The sequence below is a fragment of the Apodemus sylvaticus genome, chromosome 23 (assembly GCF_947179515.1).
Source record: "Apodemus sylvaticus chromosome 23, mApoSyl1.1, whole genome shotgun sequence".
Lineage (NCBI taxonomy): Eukaryota > Metazoa > Chordata > Mammalia > Rodentia > Muridae > Apodemus > Apodemus sylvaticus.
The window spans coordinates 2,596,895-2,620,862 of NC_067494.1; the positions used below are offsets into that span (position 1 = coordinate 2,596,895).

General features: G+C 40.1%; 1 protein-coding gene across 2 annotated transcripts in view; it reads left to right on the top strand.

The window, feature by feature from the left end:
- Tpd52l1 (TPD52 like 1) overlaps nucleotides 1-18,866 on the top strand; it is a 107,534-nt gene extending 88,668 nt beyond the window's left edge. The window contains exons 4-7 of one of the 2 annotated variants that reach the window (XM_052169863.1): nucleotides 3,744-3,845; nucleotides 9,208-9,246; nucleotides 12,041-12,101; nucleotides 18,602-18,866. In XM_052169863.1, the coding sequence (XP_052025823.1) occupies nucleotides 3,744-3,845; nucleotides 9,208-9,246; nucleotides 12,041-12,101; nucleotides 18,602-18,730 (331 nt within the window). In that variant the 3' untranslated portion in view covers nucleotides 18,731-18,866. The remainder of the gene's footprint in view (nucleotides 1-3,743; nucleotides 3,846-9,207; nucleotides 9,247-12,040; nucleotides 12,102-18,601) is intronic. The other variant, XM_052169864.1, reaches the window with a different exon arrangement.
- Nucleotides 18,867-23,968: the final 5,102 nt, after the last annotated feature.

Sequence of the window (23,968 nt, forward strand, 5' to 3'; positions counted from 1 at the left end):
CCCTACTGGATAGAGAAAGGTGACTTCTAGTCTTCCATGGAGTACAGGCTTTTTAATCCTTCCAAGTAGAACATTGCTACCAACCTGACCTCTTCCTTGTCAAATTTACTGGTATCATGAAGTGGAAAAATCAGAGCAGAGTACCCCAGGTTTGATAGAGCTTAGAATCATTGGGAGCAGTGAGGGAGCTAGGGTAGCTGAAGCTGGGTGACAAGAAAGAGGCAGAGTGAGGGTGGTTAGGCTGAGAGACCAGGGAGCTTGGTGGGTATGGACTTTGGATTTCTCTATTCATGGAATGAAAAGCTGGTGAACAGTGTGAAGAAAATTGAGACTTGGCTTGATGTTTTAATGGCCGGATTGCCTCAGGGCTCAGTGCAATTAGGAGAGCCCTTCCTGAGCAGAGCTTTTTCTTCTCTGACCTTGCCTAGGGAATTCTAAGCCCATACAGTTGCCTCTACCAGAAGAAGGTCACTATGTCACTTAGCCTCAATTAGATTACAGAACAATTTCCTTTCTCCTGACAAAACCTGTTCAGCCAGCACCTGAGATTCCTGAAATGCTTCCCTATGCTAATGAGACTTTCCAGGTACTCTAAGCCCCCAGCCAATAACCTTAGCCCATCCTCAAAGTTCCTACCCTCCTTCCCCAAAACTTTAAAAGCTTTGAATCACCCAAAGTAAAGTTGATCTGCCTCCTGATAGGCCAAGGTGTGGTTTATTTACCTTGAGTTTCTGAACACCCATCCACCCCATTTCTGCTCCCTCTGCCCCCTACAGAATGTATCAGCCAATGATCCACAAGAGCTGGGAGACCCACATGGTGACACTCCCTATGGGCCCTTGGGGGCCATTTTCTTTCAAACCACCACACAAGACTCTAGTGTTTCTTTCTTGGAGTTTTCTCATAGGTACTCAGAATTCTCACATAACTCCATTCTTGGATTGTGTTCTGACTCTTACCATGATGCTCTTTTTTTTATGTATAATCTTTTATAAAAATTATTTTTATATACTCCATATTTTATTTCCCACCCCGCCAATCCATGTCCACCCTCCAACTGTTCCTGTTCCATATCCCATATCTCTTCCCCTCCCCCTGTCTCCACCTGGATGTCCCCACCCACCACCCCACCTGACCTCTAAACTCCCTGGGGCCTCAAGTCTCTTGGGGGTTGGTTGCATCATCTCTGGATGACCACAGACCTGGCAGTCCTCTACTGTATGTGTGTTGGGGGCCTCATATCAGCTGGTGTATGCTGCCTGTTTGCTGGTCTAGTGTGAGAGATCCTGGAGTTCCAGATTAATTGAGACTGCTAGTCCTCCTCATTCCACCCTCAGCTTCATTCAGACTTCCCTAATTCAACAGCAGGGATCAGTTGCTTCTGTCTATTGGTTTGGATGCAAATATCTGCATCTGACTTTTTCAGCTGCTTGTTGGGTCTTCCAGGAAGCTATCATGCTAGGTCCCTTTTTGTGAGTGTTCCATAGCCTCAGTGATAGTGTCAGACCCTGGGATATCCCCTTGCACTGGATCCCACTTTGAGCTTGTTGCTGGACCTTCTTTTCCTTGGGCTCCTCTCCATTTCCATCCTTATAATTCTTTTAGACAGGAACAATTACGGGTCAGAGTTTTGGCTGTGGGATGCCCCACTCTCTCATTTGAAGCCCTGTCTTCCTGATGGAGGTAGGCTCTATAAGTTCCTTCTCCCTACATTTCATCTGACGTTCCTTTTAGTCCTGTGAGTTTCTCACTTCCCAGGTCTCTGGTGCATTCTTGAGGTTCCCCCCAAACTCCTATCTCCTGAGGTTGCCTGTTTCCATTCTTTCTGCTGGCCCTTGGGGCTTCAGTCCTTTTCCATTCCCCAATGTCAGGTCAGTTTCCCCTCTCCCCTCTCCTCCATACCCTATCTACTTTCCTTCCCAGATGCCTCCCTCCCTAGCTGTGATTGCTTTCTTCTCCCTCCCAGGTGGGACTGAGGTGTCCTCACTTTGGCACTTCAGCTTGTTGACCTTTTTAAGTTTTGTGGACTGTATCTCAGGTATTCTGTATTATTATTATTATTATTATTATTATTATTATTATTATTCTAATATCCACTTATTAGTGAGTATACTGTACCATGCATGCCCTTTTGGGTCTGAGTTACCTCACTCAGGATTATATTTTCTAGTTCCAGCCATTTGCCTGCAAAACTCAGGATGTCCTCGTTCTTAATAGCTGAGTAGTATTCTATTGTGTAAATGAACCACATTTTCTGTATCCATTCTTCTGTCATGGGACATCTAGGTTGTTTCCAGCTTCTGGCTATTACAGATAAGTCCAAGAGTAGAATAGCTGGGTCTTCAGGAACATCTATTTCCAATTTTCTGAGGAACCTCCAGATTGATTTGCACAGTGGTAGTACCAGTTGGCAATCCCACCAGCAATGGAGGAATGTTCCTCTTTTTCCACATCCTCTCCAACATGTGGTCGGTCACCTGAGGTTCTGATCTTAGCCATTCTGATTGGTGTAAGGTAGAATCTCGGGGTCATTTTGATTTGCATTTCTCTGATTACTAAGGGCTTTGAACATTTTTTTAGGTGCTTCTCAGCCATTTGAGATGTCCTCAGTTGCAAAATCTTGGTTTAGTTCTATACTCCATTTTTTGATTGGGTTGTTTGGATTTTCTGATGATTAGCTTCTTGAGTTCTTTTTAAATTTTGGACATTAGCCCTTTATCTGATGTGGGGTTAGTGAAGATTTTTTCCCATTCTGTGGGTTGCTGATTTGTCTTATTGACTATGTCCTGTGCCTTACAGAAGCTTTTCAGTTGCATGAGAATTTATCAATTCTTGATCGTAGAGCATAAGCCATTAGAGTTCTGTTTAGGAAGTTTCCCCCTGTGCCAATGAGTTCAAAGCTCTTTCCCACTTTCTCTTCCATTAGATTGAGTGTATCTGGTTTTATGTTGAGGTCCTTGATCCACTTGGACTTGAGCTTTATCCAAGGCAACAAATATGTATCTCTTTTCATTTTTTTCTACATACAGCCAGTTAGACCAGCACCATTTATTGATGATGCTTTCTTTTTCTATTGTATATTTTTGGCTTCTTTGTCAAAGATCAAGTGTCTGTAAGTGGTTTTATTTCTGGGTCTTCAGTTCTATTCCATTGATCAACGTGTCTGTTTCTGTACCAATATCATGCAGTGCAGTTTTTATCACTATTGCTCTGTAGAAAAGCTTGAGGTCAGGAATGGTTATTCCCCCAGTAGTTCTTTTATTGTTGAGAATTGTTTTTGCTATTCTGGGTTTTTTGCCTTTCCAGATGAATTTGAGAATTGCTCTTTTCATGTCTTTGAAGAATTGTTTTGGGATTTTGATGGAGATTGCACTGAATCTATAGATTGCCTTTAGTAGGATGGCCATTTTTACTGTGTTAATTCTGCCAATCCATGAACAAGGGAGATCTCTCCATTTTCTGAGATCTTCTTTGATTTCTTGAGAGACTTGAAGTTATTGTCTTACAGATCTTTCACTTGTTTGGTTAGAGTCATACCAAATTTGTGGCTCTAGTAAAGGGTATCTAGTGAAGGGAATTGTTTCCCTAATTTCTTTCTCAGCCTGTTTGTCATTTATATAAAGGAAGGCTACTGATTTATTTGAGTTAATTTTATATCCAGGCACTATGCTGAAGTTGTCAGCTGGAGAAGTTCTCTGGTAGAATTTTTGAGGTCACTTACCATGATGCTCTTTTAATTGTAGGTATAAGAAAACACACGAAACCTTGAGCCATGCAGGGCAGAAGGCAACAGCAGCTTTCAATAATGTGGGAACTGCCATCAGCAAGAAGTTTGGAGATATGAGGTAAGTCGGCACAAAAACATGAGAATGCTAACAAAAAGCACTTTAATGGATAAAACGACATTGATGACAGAAATACATTTTTATGTTGGGATATTTTCTGTTTAAAGGTTGATTTAAAAGCCTGGCTCCAACCATACTCTTTCTACCAATAAAAGCAGAAGGTAGAGGGAATGAGGAGGGGTTTAAAGACAACACCAGGAAGAATTCATTTTTGTTTCATAGTTTGAAGGTGTAGTCCATCCCCATCAGGAAGTCCTCGTGGCCGTGGCCGCAGAGGTTTGAGGCAGCTGGTAGCAAGGTGCTCCTAGTCAGGAAGGGGAGGGCTGTGAATGCAGAAGCTCTCCTTTCAGTTCTGGAGCCTATGGACTAGTGAATAGAAACAACCTTCTAGATGCAACCAGAGACACAGTAATCCAAACACATTCCATAGTAATTCTAAATCTAATCCAATTGACAATGCATATTAATCAACATATCTCTTCATTTAAATGATACAGGAAAATATTCTGTGGGCTCTGTTCTGATAAATTATTGTAGGTTACATTTTTGTATTCAACCATCTGGTCTATTATATATTATAAACTGATACTATTTGTCTTATACTTCTGGTAGTTTTCTTTCTTTACCATTATATCAAGATACATTAATCATTTTTACACCTTCATGTTTAATAACGGAATCATCATATAGTTCACAACAGCAGTAAAAGCTTTAAGTAACTACCCTCCATGGGACATTTGTCAGTTTACAGAGCAGTAAGGAGGACATGAAGATAGATTTTGAACTACACCTCACATCCTTACTGTAGAAACAGGGAAAACAGTGTTGTATAAGCTATTTTTATTTTTTATATTATATGTATGGGAAAGGTTTCACAATATTATTACTGTCATATTTGTATTGTTAAATGCCTGTTGATTTATTTTGAATTTGACTAATACGGCTTAGGAGATCCTTCTTTAGAAATCAATTTTATTTTTCTTTTAGACCATTTTTTTTCCCAGAGAAAAGTTTGCTCTGTATAGGCCTGGATGTTCTAGAATTCACTCTGTAGACCAGGCTGGTCTCAAGCTTAGAGATCCACCTGCCTCTGACTCCTAAGTGCCGGGGTTAAAGGCATGCACCACCAACGTCCACCCCAAATTATTTTTTAAGTTGTAAAGTTTAAAGTTTCTCCTTTTAGTGTCATAATTTTTTTTTTTTTTTTAAGACCGGGTTTCTCTGCGTAGCCCTGGCTGTCCTGGAACTTACTCTGTAGACCAGGCTGGCCTCGAACTCACAAATCTGCCTGCCTCCCATTTGCTGGGATTAAAGGCATGCGCTACCATTGCCCATGTCATAAATTTGTTAAGCTATTATTTCTTTGAAGCTTTGATACCTAGAAACAAATATTCATGTCTTTGTACTTAGTTTTTTACATCAAAGGTTGTTGGATTATGCCTCATAGTCACGAACCATTTTAACTGTGTGGACTCTCCATTGTTTTATCTTCATTTTTATGAATACCACATTATCAAAAGACACTGGAAGCCTGCAGAGGCAGCACATGATTTTGTATTATTAATTACTTCTAATTTTATTAAGTTTGAAGTTGTATCAGTGGTGTCAAACTATTTACCTGAACAAAGATCTCTTATACAAGAAAGACCCTTCCGCCCATTGTATATGAGAAAATGTATTTGGCCATGTTTATGAAATTTGATCTTTACATGTGCACTTGAAATCTTTCTCTTGAACACTAGAACCTTACTGCTAAGTAGTGTTCCTTCATCTTTATGAGTCCATATAAACATCTCTGAAGCATTTTAAAACCATTTTTTTCCAAATTGCACTTCTCCAAGATTGTGCTAAGAGGGGCTGAGGTGGAGGCTAAGAATCTGCCTTGGTATCAGGCACGTGGGAAAGTGACTGCTTCAGAATGCAGTCTTCTGCCTGGATGCGTTTCCTTATGAGCGGTGGAGAGGAGGAGCACGGGCTAAGGCTGTACTCAGTAGTGGAGGGCTTAATTTACATACATGAGGGAGTTCCTGGGTTTTATCCAATGAAATCAAAGTGAGGGAAACCTAAGTAGAGGCATCATTGGGGTATTACAGAGCATGACATGTACTATGCATTTAAATGTTAGTTTATCTCAAGGGGGTCCTACATGAAAGAAATCAGGATTTATCTATTGTCTTGTTTCTCTAAATAGTGAGAACAAGGACTGTTGCAAGAGTATGCTGGTATACTCTGGTTCGTATCGTAGCAGGGTATGATAACCAATTGTCAACTGTCTTTCCTATTTTAAAGTGCTTTGTTGTAGTGCAGTGCCTAACTCATGACCTAGGAGTTCCATTAATTACAACTTCATATAAAGGTACAGTTTTCATTGTAAAATGGCTGTTCATATGCTAGAGTTATATCAATAGTAAAGCAATTGCCTGGCATTTATAAGCTCTTGGACTCTAGCCCCATTGCTTTCAAACAAATAGTGACTAAAAATCCTGGGACATGTAGTATATGTTTCTAGAGATTCATATATAGTTCTGAAAATTTTTATGAAGTTAGAAAAAGTCAGAGACATAGTTCTAGGTTTGATCAAATTTTAGAAAGACTTTACTTTTAAGGTTTACTAAAACAAGTAATGTATAAATGCCATTTAAAATTTTCTCTAGGTTAATACCCTCAAATGAGAAAAAGTGTCTTTACATTTTGTTTAAATTAATGTGTAAATTTATAAAAGAATAGTAAGAGATGTTAAAATGCACTTACTTTCTGTTGTTTTAAAGTGTGCTGTTACCCTATTATTTATACTCATTATACTATAAAATTCCTCTATATGTTCCAGGATCAAATTCATGACCATGGTCAGTCTTTTTCTCCATTTGTGAAAACCATTAGTAGTACTTGCCCCACCATGTATGTTAAAGTCATGTGATATCCATGAGGTGAAATCTGAGGAAGTATCAACTGTTTGGATGGTTCTTATAACAACATTGGGATTCTTTCCGAATCTGTCCAAACCATGATCCAGTGGAGACCAAATGTTCAGAGGAAGCATATGATAGAGACTTGTCATCAATATATTGCTGTGGCAAAAAGCAACTTGAAAAATTTTAACAGGGTGTTAAACAAAAATCTTTAAGACACATTAAAAAGCCAGCACCATTAGCTGTTGCTTCTACATTTGTGGGTCCCACCAACCACAGGTTGAAAAATTTTTAATTCATCTTTATTGAACATGTACAAACTTTTGTACTAAGGTTCTTTAAGTAACAAGGAATGGCAAATGCTTTATGACTTTTACCCTGTGCTAGGTGTCACATGTAACACAAGTAATACATATAAAAGCCATGTGCAAATACTGAGGGACTCTATTCAAATCTGGGATTTCCATATTTACTCAGGGTCCTGGGACCCTTTTCCCTCAGCATGCACAGAGAAAGCAGACTGTGTACTCAAAACAACAGCAAATGGAATGGAGTTGCTTAAACCTTTCTTTTGGGCTTTTACAAAGGAACGAAAGCCACAGGGGAGGGACATTTCTTCACAGTCTGTGCTAACTCTGCCCCATTCTTTTCTCCCATGCCGCCCGGCTGCAGGTCTCACTCTTTTGGGTAAGCACACTATGTAGAGCCTGTGTGATTTCTCCTCCCCTGTCCATCCCCTTCACACTGTGCCATGACCAGAGAAACAAGACCATTTCCTGGAGCATGCATGTTAACACAGGAAATGCCAGTTATACAGCCCTAAGTCCATTGGTGTTCATTTAGCTGCACATTCATCTCACTTGTGAATCTTTCCTACTGGTTTTATTGGCTAGACAGTCTCTTACTTGAGCTCTCTTCTGTAAGCACCATTTCTTCCAACATTGACTTGGTCCTTAGAATAAAGAAATTGAGTTTGTTTGTTTTGAAGAAAACTTGCAGAATGTGGAGTTGAGAAACAAAGGATCATCTCCCCCATCACTATTCTTCCGGTTTCAAACTTAGACACACTGATGTCTGAACTTCCATTTCCATATTTTTACTAGACAATAATTATGTTAATATAAGTTAGTGGCTTTTAGCCTGCGTGACAAGGTACCCCCAGTAAACCTGCCTTTATATACTTTTAAATTCAGCTTGAGTTTGGCTTATTTCAACAGTGGAGAAAAACTATCACTGAGGACTTCAACTTAAGCCATTTTTTTTTCTGGAGTCACAGGATGAACTTGATCCACCCCCACCTCACCCCAGATTGTATTTAATGAGATGAGTAGATCGGTAATACCGAATTTCCTGTAGCAGTGTGGTTTAAATGCAATTTCTATATATGGTCTTTGGAAGATTACAAATACTGCCTGAATGACTTTTGACATTTCAGTAGAAGGCTGCCCATCCCAATGGCCTTAGGTGATAGTTTCTGGGATATGTGATCCAAAACCTGTTCGCTTCTCCCTAGAAGAACAGGTTTTGGATCACATATCCCAAACAGTGGTTTTCAACCCTCATGTTGTTGTAACCCTAAGCCATAAAATAATTTTTGGTGATACTTCATAACTGTAATTTTGCTGCTGTTTTGAATCATAATATAAATGTTTCTAGATATTCATAGGTAACCCCGAAAGAAGGTTGTTGGACCCCAGCAAGGGTTTGAACCTAACAAGTTGAGTACCACTGTTCTAGAGAGAAGAGAATGCAGGGTCTGTTTAAAATGTGGCTGGAGAGCAAGGCCTAGCCCAGGACAATGGAGCCCAGTTTGCTTCCTCCCACTACCTTCACCCCAGTTTTGGAGAAAATTCAGTAGATAATACCACACAAAGAGAGGGGAGACAAGTCAGCTACTCTAAGATTAAGATCCTGAAACTCATGTGTGGTTATATTTGTACCAGTTGTTCCTGACAATTTGTCTAGAATGGATGTAGAAGTCTTCTCCTATCAGTTGGTGTGTGTGTTGGTTGTGGGGGTGAACTGTGTTAGCCTGGCTGGCATGTGCTTCCTAGGATGCCTTTTCTTAACCATCTGCATTCCTCTGGACAGTTTCTGTACAATGGATCATTAGCATCTACCCACCTGGCTGCTGCTCTTCACGCTTCCCCAGCATGAGAAGGTAGTGGAGACCAGGGTCAGACTGAAGGATTCCACCCCTTCCAGATTTCCTGCAGGGCCCCTAGGAAAGAGAGGAGGCTTTGGCCATTACTCATTGATTTTTCTTTATACCCTCAGAAGCTGACTGTGGCACTGATGCCAAGGGAAAACAAATACTATCCTGGTTGGGTGGGCAAGGAATACTTTGGATATTTAACATTACTGTTTTAGAACTGTCAAACAAGGACTTTTCCACAAACCTAAATTATGCTATCTTCTTCTCTCCCCTCTCCTTAATGTGCTTTGTCCTGAAGGTACTCCATCCGCCATTCCATAAGTATGCCTGCTATGAGGTAATGTGTACAAAATGTTCACATCATTTTAATGCAGAATGTACTGAAGCATTTTTTTATTTTTACTTGTGGATTCCTTCCCCAAATTGCTTTATGTTAAAGGAGTTGTGTCTGACTTTCTTCATGTTTCTTTCTGAATATCTTCAGGAGGGAAGGTAGCCACTTGCTCTGGACTTGGGTTTTTGACAAACACTTGGCCTTAAATCCATCTCTTCCTGAGACCAGAGACAAGGGCTTCACCTATATCAACCACCATTTCTTTACCACACGCTATAAAGAATTAAGAGCTGCTTTGCTCTTAATGGATTTGTGAGGCCAAAACATAGTTACCTATATGAAGCACTTAAAAAGAGATCTGGAACATTTGAAATACATTTGCATAATTAAATGTAAACATAGGAGAAGAGAGAGAGAATGGGAGACTCATAGGGTGGCATCCCTGTTAAAGACATCATTAAGATTTGAGATCAGTTGTCTGCCACTACAATCCTGGATAGATTACTGGTGAGAAACATGACTTAGTGATACAATATGATTAAAACAAAATTCCTAGTGGAAATAGTCTGGAGACATGGACGTTCACATGAGAATGAAAAGAGTCAGGTTGTAGCATAGTTCTGCAAACAATCAATGTTACAGCCATGCTAAAACCATTTTACTGACACTGATTGTACTGTATGGGAAAAGATTTGCTACTCTTCCCAGGATGCTTCCGAGGGATGCTCCAGCAGCCTGCACTCCTGTCATTGTGGAATAAAGGAGCACATCAAGCCTCTAGGCCCTTCCCACACTTCAGTCTGAATTTGGACACCCTTTGCTTCATAGTGTACTTAGAGCCATCGCAGAGAGGATTCAGTTTCTGAGACCCTGGGAACCAAATTCTTCCTAGGGTCATTTGTAGCACCAAAAGTTTATAGTTGTCCATGGTGTAATTAAATTTGATTAACCAGCTCTTCCTGTCCTTCAGCGTGCATTCTGGTATAATTTATTTAGAGAAATGTTTATTCTTTAATGAAGTCTCTTCTGTACTGGGGATATTTGCTCAGTTAGTTGGTTGGGAAATTTTAACCACTGAGCTTGGTTTTCCATATTTGATAGAAATAAGATAGCTTAATTTACCTTCAAGCAAATTGTTAGCAGCTCCCATAAGGTACCCAGGCTGATTAGTCCAACAAGGCATGTAGCTATTGGACTGGCTAAGTTTACATCTCGGTGTCCAAAGAAGGGTTGGAGAAAACAAAGTCCCATTCTGTGAATCAGAAATCCATCTTGTGGCCTAAAGGGCAAATCCAACCTCTTGAACTTCCTAAAGTCAGGTTTGAGAGGAAATCTAATCTAAAAGATCTACAAAACATCCATCTTACCTGCCTACCCACTGTAGACCCACATAGCTGACGGATGCCATGTAGGCAGGCTCAGCCAAATAAAGCTTGAAGAGAAAATGAAGGGCCACACTATATAATTTCACCATGAAACAGGATTATTATTCACAGGGACTTGACTAATATTTGAGTCATGAGCAAGGTACAAAGCTATGCCCTGCAGCTGGAATGGGGAAACATTTCTAGCCATGGGGACTGACAAAGGTACAAGAACAATTCTCAACAAAGCCAAAGACCCGGAGAATATATTTTGTACAGTGGTTGCCTCTTGGCTCATCACATACCTTATAGCAAAACCCAAAGGTCCTAGCCACCCTCCCTTATCAAGGTTCTGTCAGCCATTCCTCTGTACACAAGAACAAACAAGCAGCTTATCAAATATAACAAAATCTAATTGAAATATTTGACTTGAATATAATGCCAATTGTTATTGAAGTGTGGCATGCAAAATTTAAGATACATCTTTTAGTTTTTCTTCTATTTCTTTGATTATATTTAGTAATATCAGTGTAATCACTGTAGTGCAGTAAAACGTTTGTATCACTTTTCAACAAAGAAAGCACCAAATGAAGACCAGAAGATGGAAGATGGGTGATACAATATTTGAGTCATAAATAAAATACCTATAAGGTAGGCTCCATCGCCTAAGAGCACGGGAAAATAATATATGCAGCTAACAAAGAACTGTTCTAGGGGGGAGAGGGGAAGGGCATCCACCATAAAACAGGGAGAACATCAACTTTTAGAAATGCCACTTCCTGCATTTTGTCAACATCATTATTTTTTGAGGCACAGAAAAGCCAGGAACATTTTTTTTCACCTTGAGCTATTTCTTGTCTCATAGTTACTGAAAAAACAAACAAGCAAGCAAGCAAACAAACAAACAAACAAACAAACCTTTAACTTTCCAAGTTGGAAATCTTATGCATGACATTTAAACAGATCATCCACTGTTCACTAACACAAACAAAAATAGTTAGGAAATGGACTGTTGTGGCAGAAAATAATACCTTAACAAATATAAAATTAGATGTCAGTCCATTGACTTGGTATTTTCATGGAGGACTATGGAGTCCTCTATGAAAGTGAACTGGGTTTTCATTTACCACTTAATTTCCAAACACTATCCCCCGATATATGGACTTGTTACCATTGGATCATTGCCATGTGCTATGTTATTTATTGCACAGGCAGGTATCTGACAATTCTACATAAAAATATGCTATGCTGCTTCTGGACCTACCTGAGGAGGAATAAAACACACTTTAAGACACTGTTGGTCCAAATCACAAGCTGACAGCCAGAAGTACTGCTGGTGCAGAAGTACTATTTACAAACAAGAACTGAAAACCAAACAACATGGTTGCTAAGGCACTGAGCCTTAAGAGCTGACCTCTCTTTTCTTATTTTAGGAATTCTCCTACTTTCAAATCATTTGAGGAGAGGGTTGAGACAACTGTTACAAGCCTCAAGGTACAGATGAAGTGAATTTTGTGTATGATTGGGTCCATTTCATCAGGACAGCCTAGTCATTACAGTCATTAGTGCTGCAGGCAAGGCAGGGACATCACCCTTCTGTGTGGCTAGGAAGATAGATGTGCTTAAGGACGGGCCATTTCTTCCCAAAAAGACCTACGGAAAAATCAGCAGTGAAGAGTATTCCTGCATCCTTACAGTTGATTATAAACCACTCGGAGATAGATTACTCATGAAAGTGAGTTGGGTTTTCACTCACCACTTAATGAAGTTTCTATAATAGCTCACAAATCTTCTGATTTGGGCTTAAATTAGCAAAATAAAACTGTTTGCCGTGTGCCATAATGCCATCTTTTACCACCAACCTCCCAGACTATTTACTAAGCTTACATACTGACCACAGCACAGTTGTGGTTATCAATGCCACAAAATGCATTGTGTAATGTATTTGCTCCCTTGGCTGCAACTGAAATTATGCCCATTCCATGCTGGGTGTGAAACTTTCATAAATTGTCCAAGCACAGCTAATCTATAGAAGTATGGGAAAGGCTAAAAGAATTAAACTATGACTTTAAAGGCATAAATGTAAAACAGGAAAAATCAATTATTATGAGAATCTTTTGGAAGTGCTACCTACATATGTTATAACATCTTATATAATTGTTATCTTGTAGGCACTCCATTCATATATTTTACTATTACTGATATCTATAGTTCAAAATAGTAGTGATTTAGCTGCCAGGATGTCCATTATTCCTAACCCCAGGCCCCAGGTATTTTCAGTGATTTAGACCTGAAGGCTCTTCCTTAAACCAGGGTCTTTCACGAGGTCTACTTTCCTAGGTCTGTTATCAGCTGTTGAAGGCTCCAGAATGAAATCATCATTCAGTGATTACTATGCCTCCATTGGCTTCTTCACCATCAGCATTGTCCAGCACTTGCCAATTTTTTCTCTTCTGGGCCATGTGTAAGGATTCTTAGGAGCCTTTAAGGTGTCCTGTAAAGTAGGGCCTTAAAAAAAAAAGAAAAGAAAAGAAAAGCTGGGCAGTGGTGGCACATGCCTTTAATCCCAGCACTTGGGAGGCAGAGGCAGGTGGATTTCTGGGTTTGAGGCCAGCCTGGTCTACAGAGTGAGTTCCAGGACAGCCAGGGCTATACAGAGAAACCCTGTCTTGAAAAAACAAAACAAAAGAATAGAAAAGAAAAGCAACACAGCCTGTTGTGTACATATCTCACTAGAACATCATGTATCAAAATAAAAGGCCCCGAAATCCCAAGTCAGTTTCTCGACACTTGCATTTAAGCTTCACATCAGCTCACAAGGACAGGTTCTCTTTCTTGTTAGAGAGGAGTTCTAGTTTTCAATCTCCTTTAGCAGAAGGAGATATGAAGAAGTCAAGGAAGAAATCAAGAACAACCTGCTTTCATTTGCTTTTAGGAAACGGGTAAGCTCATGGTTCCCATGCAGTGTAAGTGTTGTAGTCACAGTCTCAGCCTTTTACCATTTCCTCCTCAAGGAGCCAGAAGGCATACTGCTAGTCTCCAAATGACCACGCAGCCTGTCAGAGGCTGTGCTATGCTGAGATCTCCTGAAAACAGAGTCTGTGCTTGTGCAGCTGGTCACTGCTTTACCAATACTCACAGCCACGTATCTACTCTCTCCCAGCCAAAGATGAATCAGATCTTTGGCCACCAGGCAAAGGAGGAGAGCTCATCATCAGGGGTTGCATGAAGCCTCCCATTCATCAAAACAAAGTTCTCATTCGCTTCCTGCTGCTCACGCCAAATAATAGATATATTAAAGTCTCCTTTCCTATAGCTTACTTACTTTCTATAGCTTTCTGCCTTCAAAATCTCCTAAGCTTCCATATCTGTCTCTACTTATGAGCCTTGGGGTTGTTTTCTCTGGCGGGATTAGCTCAGTAAAGAAGAATGAATTTCCAGGCACAAACTACACCTTTTGCTTGGATTTTAAACCCCTGACAGGGAATCAAGGTCATGCTTATGGCCTAGGAAAAAAATAATGTCCTACTGTGAAGGACACAAGCAGCCTGGCACACACCATAGGGCATTGTTCCAAGCCAGTTTTTCTCTTATCTCCAGTTCAGTGAACACTTTGATATTCCATGGGGAACTTTCCAGTTCATTATAATCATTACAGAAGTTAGTGCTGCCAACATACTAGCCGTGTATTACTTGAGGACACCTGATCTGACGTCACCTGCATGGCCAGCCAGCCAGCATTCGTGCTATTCCACCCCAAGAAGACAATGCAGAGCCAGTGCCTACGAAAGCACATTTTGTTTATCCAACCATGTTCTGTCTCATCACAAACCCCAACACCCAGCTGCCCATCCCTCCTCTCTGTCATGCAGACCGCAGTTTTAGTGCACTTACTCTTTAATGAATAAGTTAGATAGTCTGAATTAGACCCTCAAAAACTGCAGACAGATTCATTACATGACACTTTTTGATGCCTTGTGTTCTCTTAGACAGTTATTCAAAGAGATTAGTAGCCCAACCCTGTGGTTCAAATGAAATTGGCTACAAAGAGCAATTATAATTCTGGGAACAAAGTGATAAATCCTTAGATATAAAAATATCAGAGAGTACAAAAGAGGTTTACTGTTTGTGTCTTTGTTCAAGCTAAGAATTAGTCTGCCACCAAAGCCTGGCAGTGTGCAGGCACCTTGTTAGGAAACCCGCATTCCACTTGTTTGCCAGGGTGAGTTTTTAAAAAGCACCTTTGTATCTTACTATGTTGATTTGAGAAAAAAAAAAGATGAATAAAAGTCTAAAGGGGAAATATCAATATTCATCTAATACTATGTAATTTCTATTATTAAACAGAAGCTAGAAGAAAATTTAAATTGGGGGTGGGAGGTTAAGACAGGATCTATTTATGCAGCCTTGACTGTCCTGGAATTCACTTTATGAGCCAGCCTGGTCTCAAAATCAGAGCTTCACCTGCCTCTGCCTCCTGAGTGCTGGGACTAAAGGAATGTGCTTCTAGATCTGATGAGAATTCAAAATTTTAAAACCCCTCAGCAACTAGTACTCAACATAGTAGGCTATATTAAATTAATCCTACTTATTCTTCTTAGGAAAGAAACAGTACTATCAGCTTGGCCTATGTAGAGTGACAGGCCAGTGTGGGATACATAGGGAAGACTATGGGGAAAATAAATACATAAATACATATATAATCTAAGCAATGTAGAAAAGTCAATTTAATAACTGAATTTAAAAGGCAAAATGATTTTTATGGCTGTTGAATTAAGAGGGTTTTTTTTTTTCTTTTATGAATGAACTGTTTTTAAACCCTGGTTAAGTTTTCATAAATGTCTTTTTAATTTTATTTTCTTCTATATGTGTGGCTGTTTTGCCTGTATGTATGTCTGTGCACCACAAGTATGCTTGGTGCCCATGTTGGGTATTCCTGCTGCTCAGGAAGATCCTTTGAAGTTACTGATGGTTATAGGCTGCCATGTGGGTGATGTGCTCCAAACCTGGGACCTTTGCAAGAGTAACGTGCTCCTAACCATGGAGCAATCTCTCTGCAAGCACAGGCAGACAGCATGTATGCCTTCCCATGCTGTGCACATGTCTCTATTACTTTGGTGTAGACAATGGCTCAGCAATAGCAGTGTTATCTATTCTCTACTTTCCCTTTCCTTGGTGTTTTTACACATGTGGATGCTTACAGAGGGGCCAGTGTGAGTACTCAAACTTGCATTACATATTTTAGAATATAAAACATTGATCTAAAGAGCTTTTTAATGAACAGTCATTCAGAATACATAAGCACAAATTTAGGAGGTAAATTGACTTGTTTCTACTGAGTCAATAAAAAAGGACACGAAAGAGACCCATCATGTTAAAATTGAAGATTATCATGGAAAATATTTCTGATAAAATTCAAGAAATAGAACACTTTCTGATGATAAAATTTAAGAAATAGAACATGTTCAAGAAAAACACGTTAAAATTGACAATTACATGGAAAATTATACAGATAAAATGGTAGACATAAAAAACCTTTCTAGGGCTGGAGAGATGGCTTAGTGGTTAAGGGCACTGACTGCTCTTCTGGAGGTCCTGAGATCAAATCCCAGCAACCACATGGTGGCTCACAACCATCCATAATGAGATCTGATTTTGAGATCCATAATGCCCTCTTCTGGGGTTGTCTGAAGACAGCTACATGTACTTACATATAATAAATAAATAAATCTTTTAAAAAGAAAACCTTTCTAAATTAAAATCAGAGATTTTTATCATGGTTCCAGCCAAAAAAGTGGCAGAGGAATGCCTTGTCCGGCATCAGTGGGAAGAGTGGTCCTTGGTCAGGTGAAGGCTCAATAGATTCCCTAACAAAGGGAAAGGGAAATGGGCAGGGGGAGTGGGTCAGGTGGACAGGCATATTCTTGGAGGCAGGAGGTGTGAGAAGGGGTTGGGGGTTTTCAGGGAAGGGGGAGGCTAGGAAAAGTTTTAGCATTTGTAATATATATGAAGATATATATTTTGTGATAAAATCAGAGATTTACATGGAAAACATTTCTGATAAAATAGAATATATAGAAAAACATGTTAAAATTGAAGATTATAATGAAAAATAATGCAGATTATTTCTTCAATTTTATTAGAAATATTTTTCATATAAATCTTCAACTTTATCAGAAAATGTTTATAATTCCACTTTCAATCAACTTAGGAATACTTTTATGCCTACCATTATTATATTTATATAAAAATTTCCACGATAATCTTCAATTTTAACATGTTTTTCTATATTTTTCTACAATTTTATCAGAAATATTTTCCACATAAATCATCAATTCTATCATAAAATGTTTCTACTTCCTTTTTCAATTAATTTAGCAATGTTTTTTATGTCTGCCACTTTACTCTTCGATTTTCCATGAAAATTGTCAAGTTTAACGTGTTTTTCTATATAGCTCTTTTATTTTATCAGAAATATTTTTCACATAAATCATCAATTCTATCATAAAATGTTTCTACTTCCTTTTTCAATTAATTTAGCAATGTTTTTTATGTCTACCACTTTACTCTTCGATTTTCCATGAAAATTGTCAAGTTTAACGTGTTTTTCTATATAGCTCTTCTATTTTATCAGAAATATTTTCCATGTAAATTTTCAATTTTATCATAAAATGTTTTTACTTCCTTTTTCAATAACAACATGCTTTTCAAAAGGAGAGAGAGAGAGAGAGAGAGAGAGAGAGAGAGAGAGAGAGAGAGAGAGAGAGAGAAAGACCCATCATATATTGAGTTAGGATTCTATTGTTAAGAGACACCCTGACCGAGACAACTCTTATAAAGGATCTTATAAGCTGTTTAATTGGGGGTTTAGTTTCAGTTTCAGAGGTTTAGTCAGTTAACATCATGGCTTCAGAGGCATGGCAGCATGCAGAGAGGGAGCTGAGAGATCTACATCTTATCCACAGGCAGCAGGAGACTGAGCCCTCAGAGCCTGCCCCACTGAGATACTTCCTCCACACCTACTCCAACAAGGCCACACCTTCTAATAGTGCTACTCTTTATGGGCCTACTGGGGCCATTTTCTTTCAAATCACTACATATAGTATTCTCAGGGATTTTGATAAAATTCCTATTGCTCAGGACAAAACAAAGCAACAACAAAAACTCAGGACCCCCCCCCCCAAAAAAAATGGTGGCGTCAGGGGTAGGCCAAAGAGGTAAGTCAGTAGGTAAAGTACTTCTTGACTTGCAGGCACCATGACCAGATTTCAGTTTCAAGAACTCCTGTTAAAAATGCAGGGCACAGTGATGTACAATTGTAATCCTAACTCAGGGAAGGTGGAGACAGGTAGATCCCCAAGGCTTTCTGGATACCCTGCCTTGCCTCTGGAGAATTCGAGGCCAAAGAAACACTGTCTGAAAAAAAAAAAGAGGGGGGATGGGGATAGGGACATGGTACCTGAGGCATACCACCTGAGGTTATCCTGTGGCCTCCACATGCATACACACAATGTGTACATGCACACAACATGTATTCATGACAACATGAAGATGCATACACACACACACAAATGAGAGACATTTACAGAAGTTCGGATTGACTTCTAGTCACATAGGATGTTTATACATTTGTAAAACTCAAAGAATTAATCTAAGATCCAATTCCAATTTGACTAAGTCTGCTAGGGACAGATGTTGCACATCTGCAGATCTGATTATATTCCTACAGGGATTAGAATTTTACAAGTAAAAGAGATAAAGAGAAGAATGCTAAGCATGTGTGAAATTAAAGTTCAGAATCTTGTCCCAGAACCGAGATGAATACTCTCCTGAAACATAAAGGAAACTAACTTCGATAACTTCACATGCCTCTGAGGAAAATTAGTTATGTCTAAACTCAAAAGAAATTAAACTTTTGGCACTTTTATTTTAAAAAATGTTATAAAAATAATAATGAAAAACTAACTGGATTTTTATCTACCTGCCCATTCCAGACGAAAGTAGGTGGGACAAACCACAGCGGTGGCAGTTTTGAGGAGGTCCTGAACTCCACAGCACACGCCAGCTCACAGAATGCTTCAGCAGGTCCTCGACAGACCAAGGATGAGGAGCTGCAGTGCTAGGTCCAGCCTGGGCTGCTGCCGGTCAATCTGCCTGCTCATCCCTTGATATGAAGATTAAAATCCCACTGGGAACCCCAAGTTTTGACATATTTAAATGGGGTCTCCAAAAAATTTAATAAAATGATTTCTATTTGCATTTGTGTTGATGACCATTACTCTGGAGTATTTACAAATGTCATCTTTAAAAATAGACAACCTGGAGCAGGGTCATAATTGGTCCGAATTCTTGTCTGTGTAACTCAATGTATACATGCAGGTATTTGATTATTAGCTTTGGCTTGTTCTCCATACCAATGTGCATGTCTCAGAGTGCCGAGTGACATCCTGTCAGTCTGAAGATGGACAGGTGGCACTTTTCATGACTGTCTCCAGCAGTGGGCCAAGTTCTACAAACTTCACCAAATTGCTTATGATCTCTCCACCTACATCAATTATGTACATTTATTTAAGTCATTAAATAATTCATTTTAACGATGACTAGATCTTTTATTTCTTTGGTTAATCTGGGCTACCTATTGATAACTTAATGTTGGTACTTTTAAATTAACTTTTAACCCAATGAACAGGATAGAAGTTATAAGGCCAATTATCATCTAAGGATACTGAAATAGCCAGAGTCTAAAATTCCTTCCGGACTGCCTAGGACAGTAAATACTCAGGTAAGGAGTATCTGAGAAGAGAACCACAGGAGAAGCTGGGTTACAATAACTTCCCAATTTATACGTTGTTTACGCGTATAAAACTAGGATGAGTTTCCGGCAGCCACTTTTATCCTTTACATTATATACTTCTCTTCACAATGGTAACCTGATTGTTATTTGATAGCAGGGATAAAACCTATGGCATATTTTTTAAATATACCGATAGACCTATTAACTATAACAATTTACAATAATAGAAGTGCATACCAAAAGGAGCATGCCATGGTTGTCTCCAGAAGGGCCCTGCCAGAGCCTTACACATACAGAGGCAGTTGCTAGCAGCCAACCATTGGTCTGGGCTTGGGTCCCCAGTGGGGGAGTTGGAGGGTTGTCCCGAGGAGCTGAAGGGGTTTACAGCCGCATGGGAAAAACAACAATGTCGGCCTTGTAACCCCTTGGTTACAAGGGGTACACATGGTTCCAGCCAAAAATGTGGCAGAGGAATACCATGTTGGGCATCAGTGGGAGGAGAGATCCTTGGTCAGGTGAAGGCTCAATAGATGCCCCAAGAAAGGGAAATAGGGGTGGGGGGGAGGTGGGAAACTGGGAAAGGTTTTACCATTTGAAATGTAAATGAAGATTATATTCAATTTAAAAAAAGGAAAAAATGATATGAGAACAATAGTAACAATCCTAGTGATGACCTAAGTAAGCACGCCAGAGGGAAAGCATGACATAAAACCAGCCACCGCCCTGACAGCTTTATCTGAACTTCACATATGAGACAAACGAGAAAGGAAGAGGAAGGAAAATTATAAAGGGAAACTGAATGTTGGTCAAAGGACAATCTGGAAATAGATACTTGTGGTTAAAAATAAACAGATAACTTCTTTTCTTTCAGACCATAAACATCCCTTATTTATCACCATTCCCAAACTTAAACCGTGACATCAAAACTGATGTAATGTATCCTCCCACCCAAAGTTGAAGGCTTTACAGACTACACTGTCTGACAGTGTACAGACAGTGCAGACACAGAAGGGCCTGAGAGAATGGCAGGCAGGATGGATGTTCCTGTCAGGAGGGGAAGAAAAATGCCAGGTTCCTGCCCTCTCCTCCGATTGCTTCATGAATCTCTGCTTGTGACGTCTTCATTGTACTCGTGGCCTCACCTTATACCACGTGTGCTGATGGACACTTTGGCCGGTGTCCAACCTCTGACTTCAGCTGCCTTGCAGAGGCACACACATTTTATAAATGACAGTCAAAAGGGCAATCTGTCTGTGATCATACCAAACACAGAGAACATGAAAAACTATGAAAAATAATAATAAAAAATGCAATGGACTGGAGATGCAATTCCAGGAGTTGGTAGGGTACATATCTACTATGCACCAAGTGCTGGCTTTCATCCCTCAGCACTGAATAAACCAGGGATTGTGGTCCACACCTGCAATCCTAATCCCCAGGAAGTGAAGACAGGAAAACCAGAAGTTCCAAGCCAACTTCAGCTACATAGTGAGTTCAAGGCTAACCTGAAAGTCTTCTCTTCCAGTTGATATAGCACAACAATCTGTTCAGACCACCGATACAATTGAAAATGAAGATGGTTCAAAGTCATATGACCTGCTGAGAACATTGGTATAGGGAACTGGGCTGTATACTTGATCCACAGTGGGCAGATTAGACACCCATCACTTCTAGCTGTGGTACCCACATTCTCTGGCAGGAAGTCAACTCTGTCTAGTTGGCATGAAGGCAGTGCCAGCTCTCTAGCCACAGAATGATGGGCACAGTCTTCCACACTCAATTTCTGGCTGCTAGTGAATTCCAAGTGTTCAACTTCTGTGACTCTGTTTTCTTTTTAAAACTACATTTGGCATGCTAAACTCTTAACAAAGCATTCTCATATCACAAGCAAGTACCTTCATCTACCAACTTCTGTATTATAACTGCCTCACCCTTACAATCTGAAAACAGTATTTTAAACTGCATAGAAAAATGTTCAAAAACTTAATATTACTAACTCAAAGTTTCTAATAGAGCAACCACAGCACTTAATGTATTATTAATAAACCATATTCACTGCAGAACTCAGGAAGTGGAGGTAGGAAAAGGGGGAGTTCAAGGTCATCCTTGCCCTAATTGTGAGCTTGAAGCTAGCCAGGGATACATGAGACCCAGTTTCAAAACAAAAAGCAAAGCAAAGCGAAACGAAACGAAACACACTCCTCTATGCTCATATCTGCACAGCTCTATTAAGCTAAGGCTGCTTATTATTCCTTGTGACCCAGAGTGACATTTTCCAATGGGCTGTGTAAGCATCCTTGCACACTACCATGCCCATAGCACTTGGATCAAAATGCCATACTTGACATTTGTAGGTGGGCTGTCTTAATAAAATGAGATGGGCAATTCAGCCTCCAGATCTCCATTCTTCCCCATGAGCATTCTCAAGTAGGACTGGCCTGTTTCTATCTGGCTTAGCATGTACAAGATCATCCTGATCTGAAAGCCTGCTGAGTCTTTCAGTAATGCCCAGCTGGGCTCACTCACATGCATTAAAATCTTTTGACAAGTACAAAAGAAGGTTTGTACATAATGACAGCACCTTTTACTAACAAGTCAAAATGACCCCGTGTCAACATGACACACAGGAAGAATACCTAAACCAATAATGTAGTTCCGTCACCACAAGTTCTTTGCAAAGGGCTTAGGGGAGGTGAGACAGCACATATGCTAGCGTGGTCAGAGGCACTTATTGGAGTTGGCTCTCTCTTTCCACAATGTAGGGCCAGAGGGACTGTCATCAGGATTGGCAGCTGGCTCCTTTACCCAATGACCTATCCTGCTGTCCTTTATCACTACTTTTGATTCATATGGTAGAGGGTTTAGCTCATATCAAGGCAAACCAAAACTAACCACAAATGTCTTAGCCTGTCCTCTGTTGTTGATGAAACAAATACCTGAGGCTGAATTCTTTATCAGGAAAAAAAATAGGTGTATTTTATCTTCCAATTTTGGAGGTTCAGGAATATCTGGAGATGGCCTTGTGGCTGATAAGAGAAGCTGTCACAGCCAGGCGGTGGTGGCTCATGCCTGTAACCCTAGCACTCTGGGAGGCAGAGGCAGAGGCAGGCAGATTTCTGAGTTCGGGACCAGCCTGGTCTACAGAGTGAGTTCCAGGACAGCCAGGGCTATACAGAGAAACCCTGTCTCGAAAAAACCAAATCCAAAAAACAAAAACAAACAAACAAACAAAAAAAAAAGGCGAAACTGTCACACAGTGAGCCACAAAATGAGAGAATCAGGGGCCAGCCTCTTTCATAACTTCTGGCAAAAACAACTCATTCCACTAAGAGTAGCATTAATACTATTAGAGAGAGAGATGTTCTCATGACATACGTGCCTTGCATTAAATTCGAAATCTAAAGATTTCACATTGAGAACCAGGCTTTCAGCATTGAAACTTGGACACACACCTTATTAAACCCAGCTTTCTAGATCCTGAGTCTTGATATATACACTATGTCAAGCCCAGGCACTTGAACTTATGCATGCATGCATGCATGCATGCATACACACACACACACACACACACACACACACACACACACACACACGCACATCTTACCCAGGTTCCCATCATTTGAACCTGGACACTCATACTGAACCTGGGCTCTCAGCACTTTAACCTAGCACACATATACCCAGCAGCAGGAAGTCCCCCATAAAGATCATTGCTCCCCACTTTTAAACTGTGTGTGTGTGTGTATTCATTCCAAAGGACCATCTCCTCACAATGCTGCCCTTCAGCAGTCACCTCAGAACACATATCATCCACAAGGCTTTGAGACAAACTGACTTCCAAGCACAAGGCCACAGAGAATTGTCACAGCTGGAGAAATGCCAAGCCACTGGGGCAAACAGCGATGAAATAATTATTTTTTGTTAAATTCAACCCCAGGATAATTATTTACTATATATCATAATTATAGGACTTATTATTCAGAAGACCAGTCTGGCAAAGCAGCAAGAACAGCCCCTCCCCCAAAGCAAAAAGTATTTTAAGCAAAAATGTTCCAATATTTGTAGACAATGCTGACGGATTTAACAGTTATCTTTTCTTATTGAGTTAGTGTTTTTTATTATGTTTTTACTCACAGTACTATCACATCTATTTCTTGCTCAGAAATAAAGTTTAGTTAAAGTCTCCCTGTGAACTGCTACTGGGGAGGAAAGTGAAAACCCAAAGGAACAATAAACCTCAGAGTCCAGGGTCTAAGCCAGCAGAGGCTAGAAATGCCGCCAAATGGTCCTAACTGGTCATGAAAAACCAAAACCCAGGGCCATGGAGACGCTTCTGGTTACAAACACTTGAACTGTGTCTGAGATTAGTTTGTGTAAAATTTCAAACCAACTGAAAAGGTGTGGGCCCGTGAAAGGCAGTCGGTGGCCTGGTTGAGCAAGGCTTACTCGGGACACCCAGTAGAATATTCTACAAGGAACGGAACCAGTGAGCCGTGCTCCCAGATACCCAGGATCCTGACACCAGCTCCATCCGCCTGACTCCTCAACTCCATAATCCTGTGGCCAT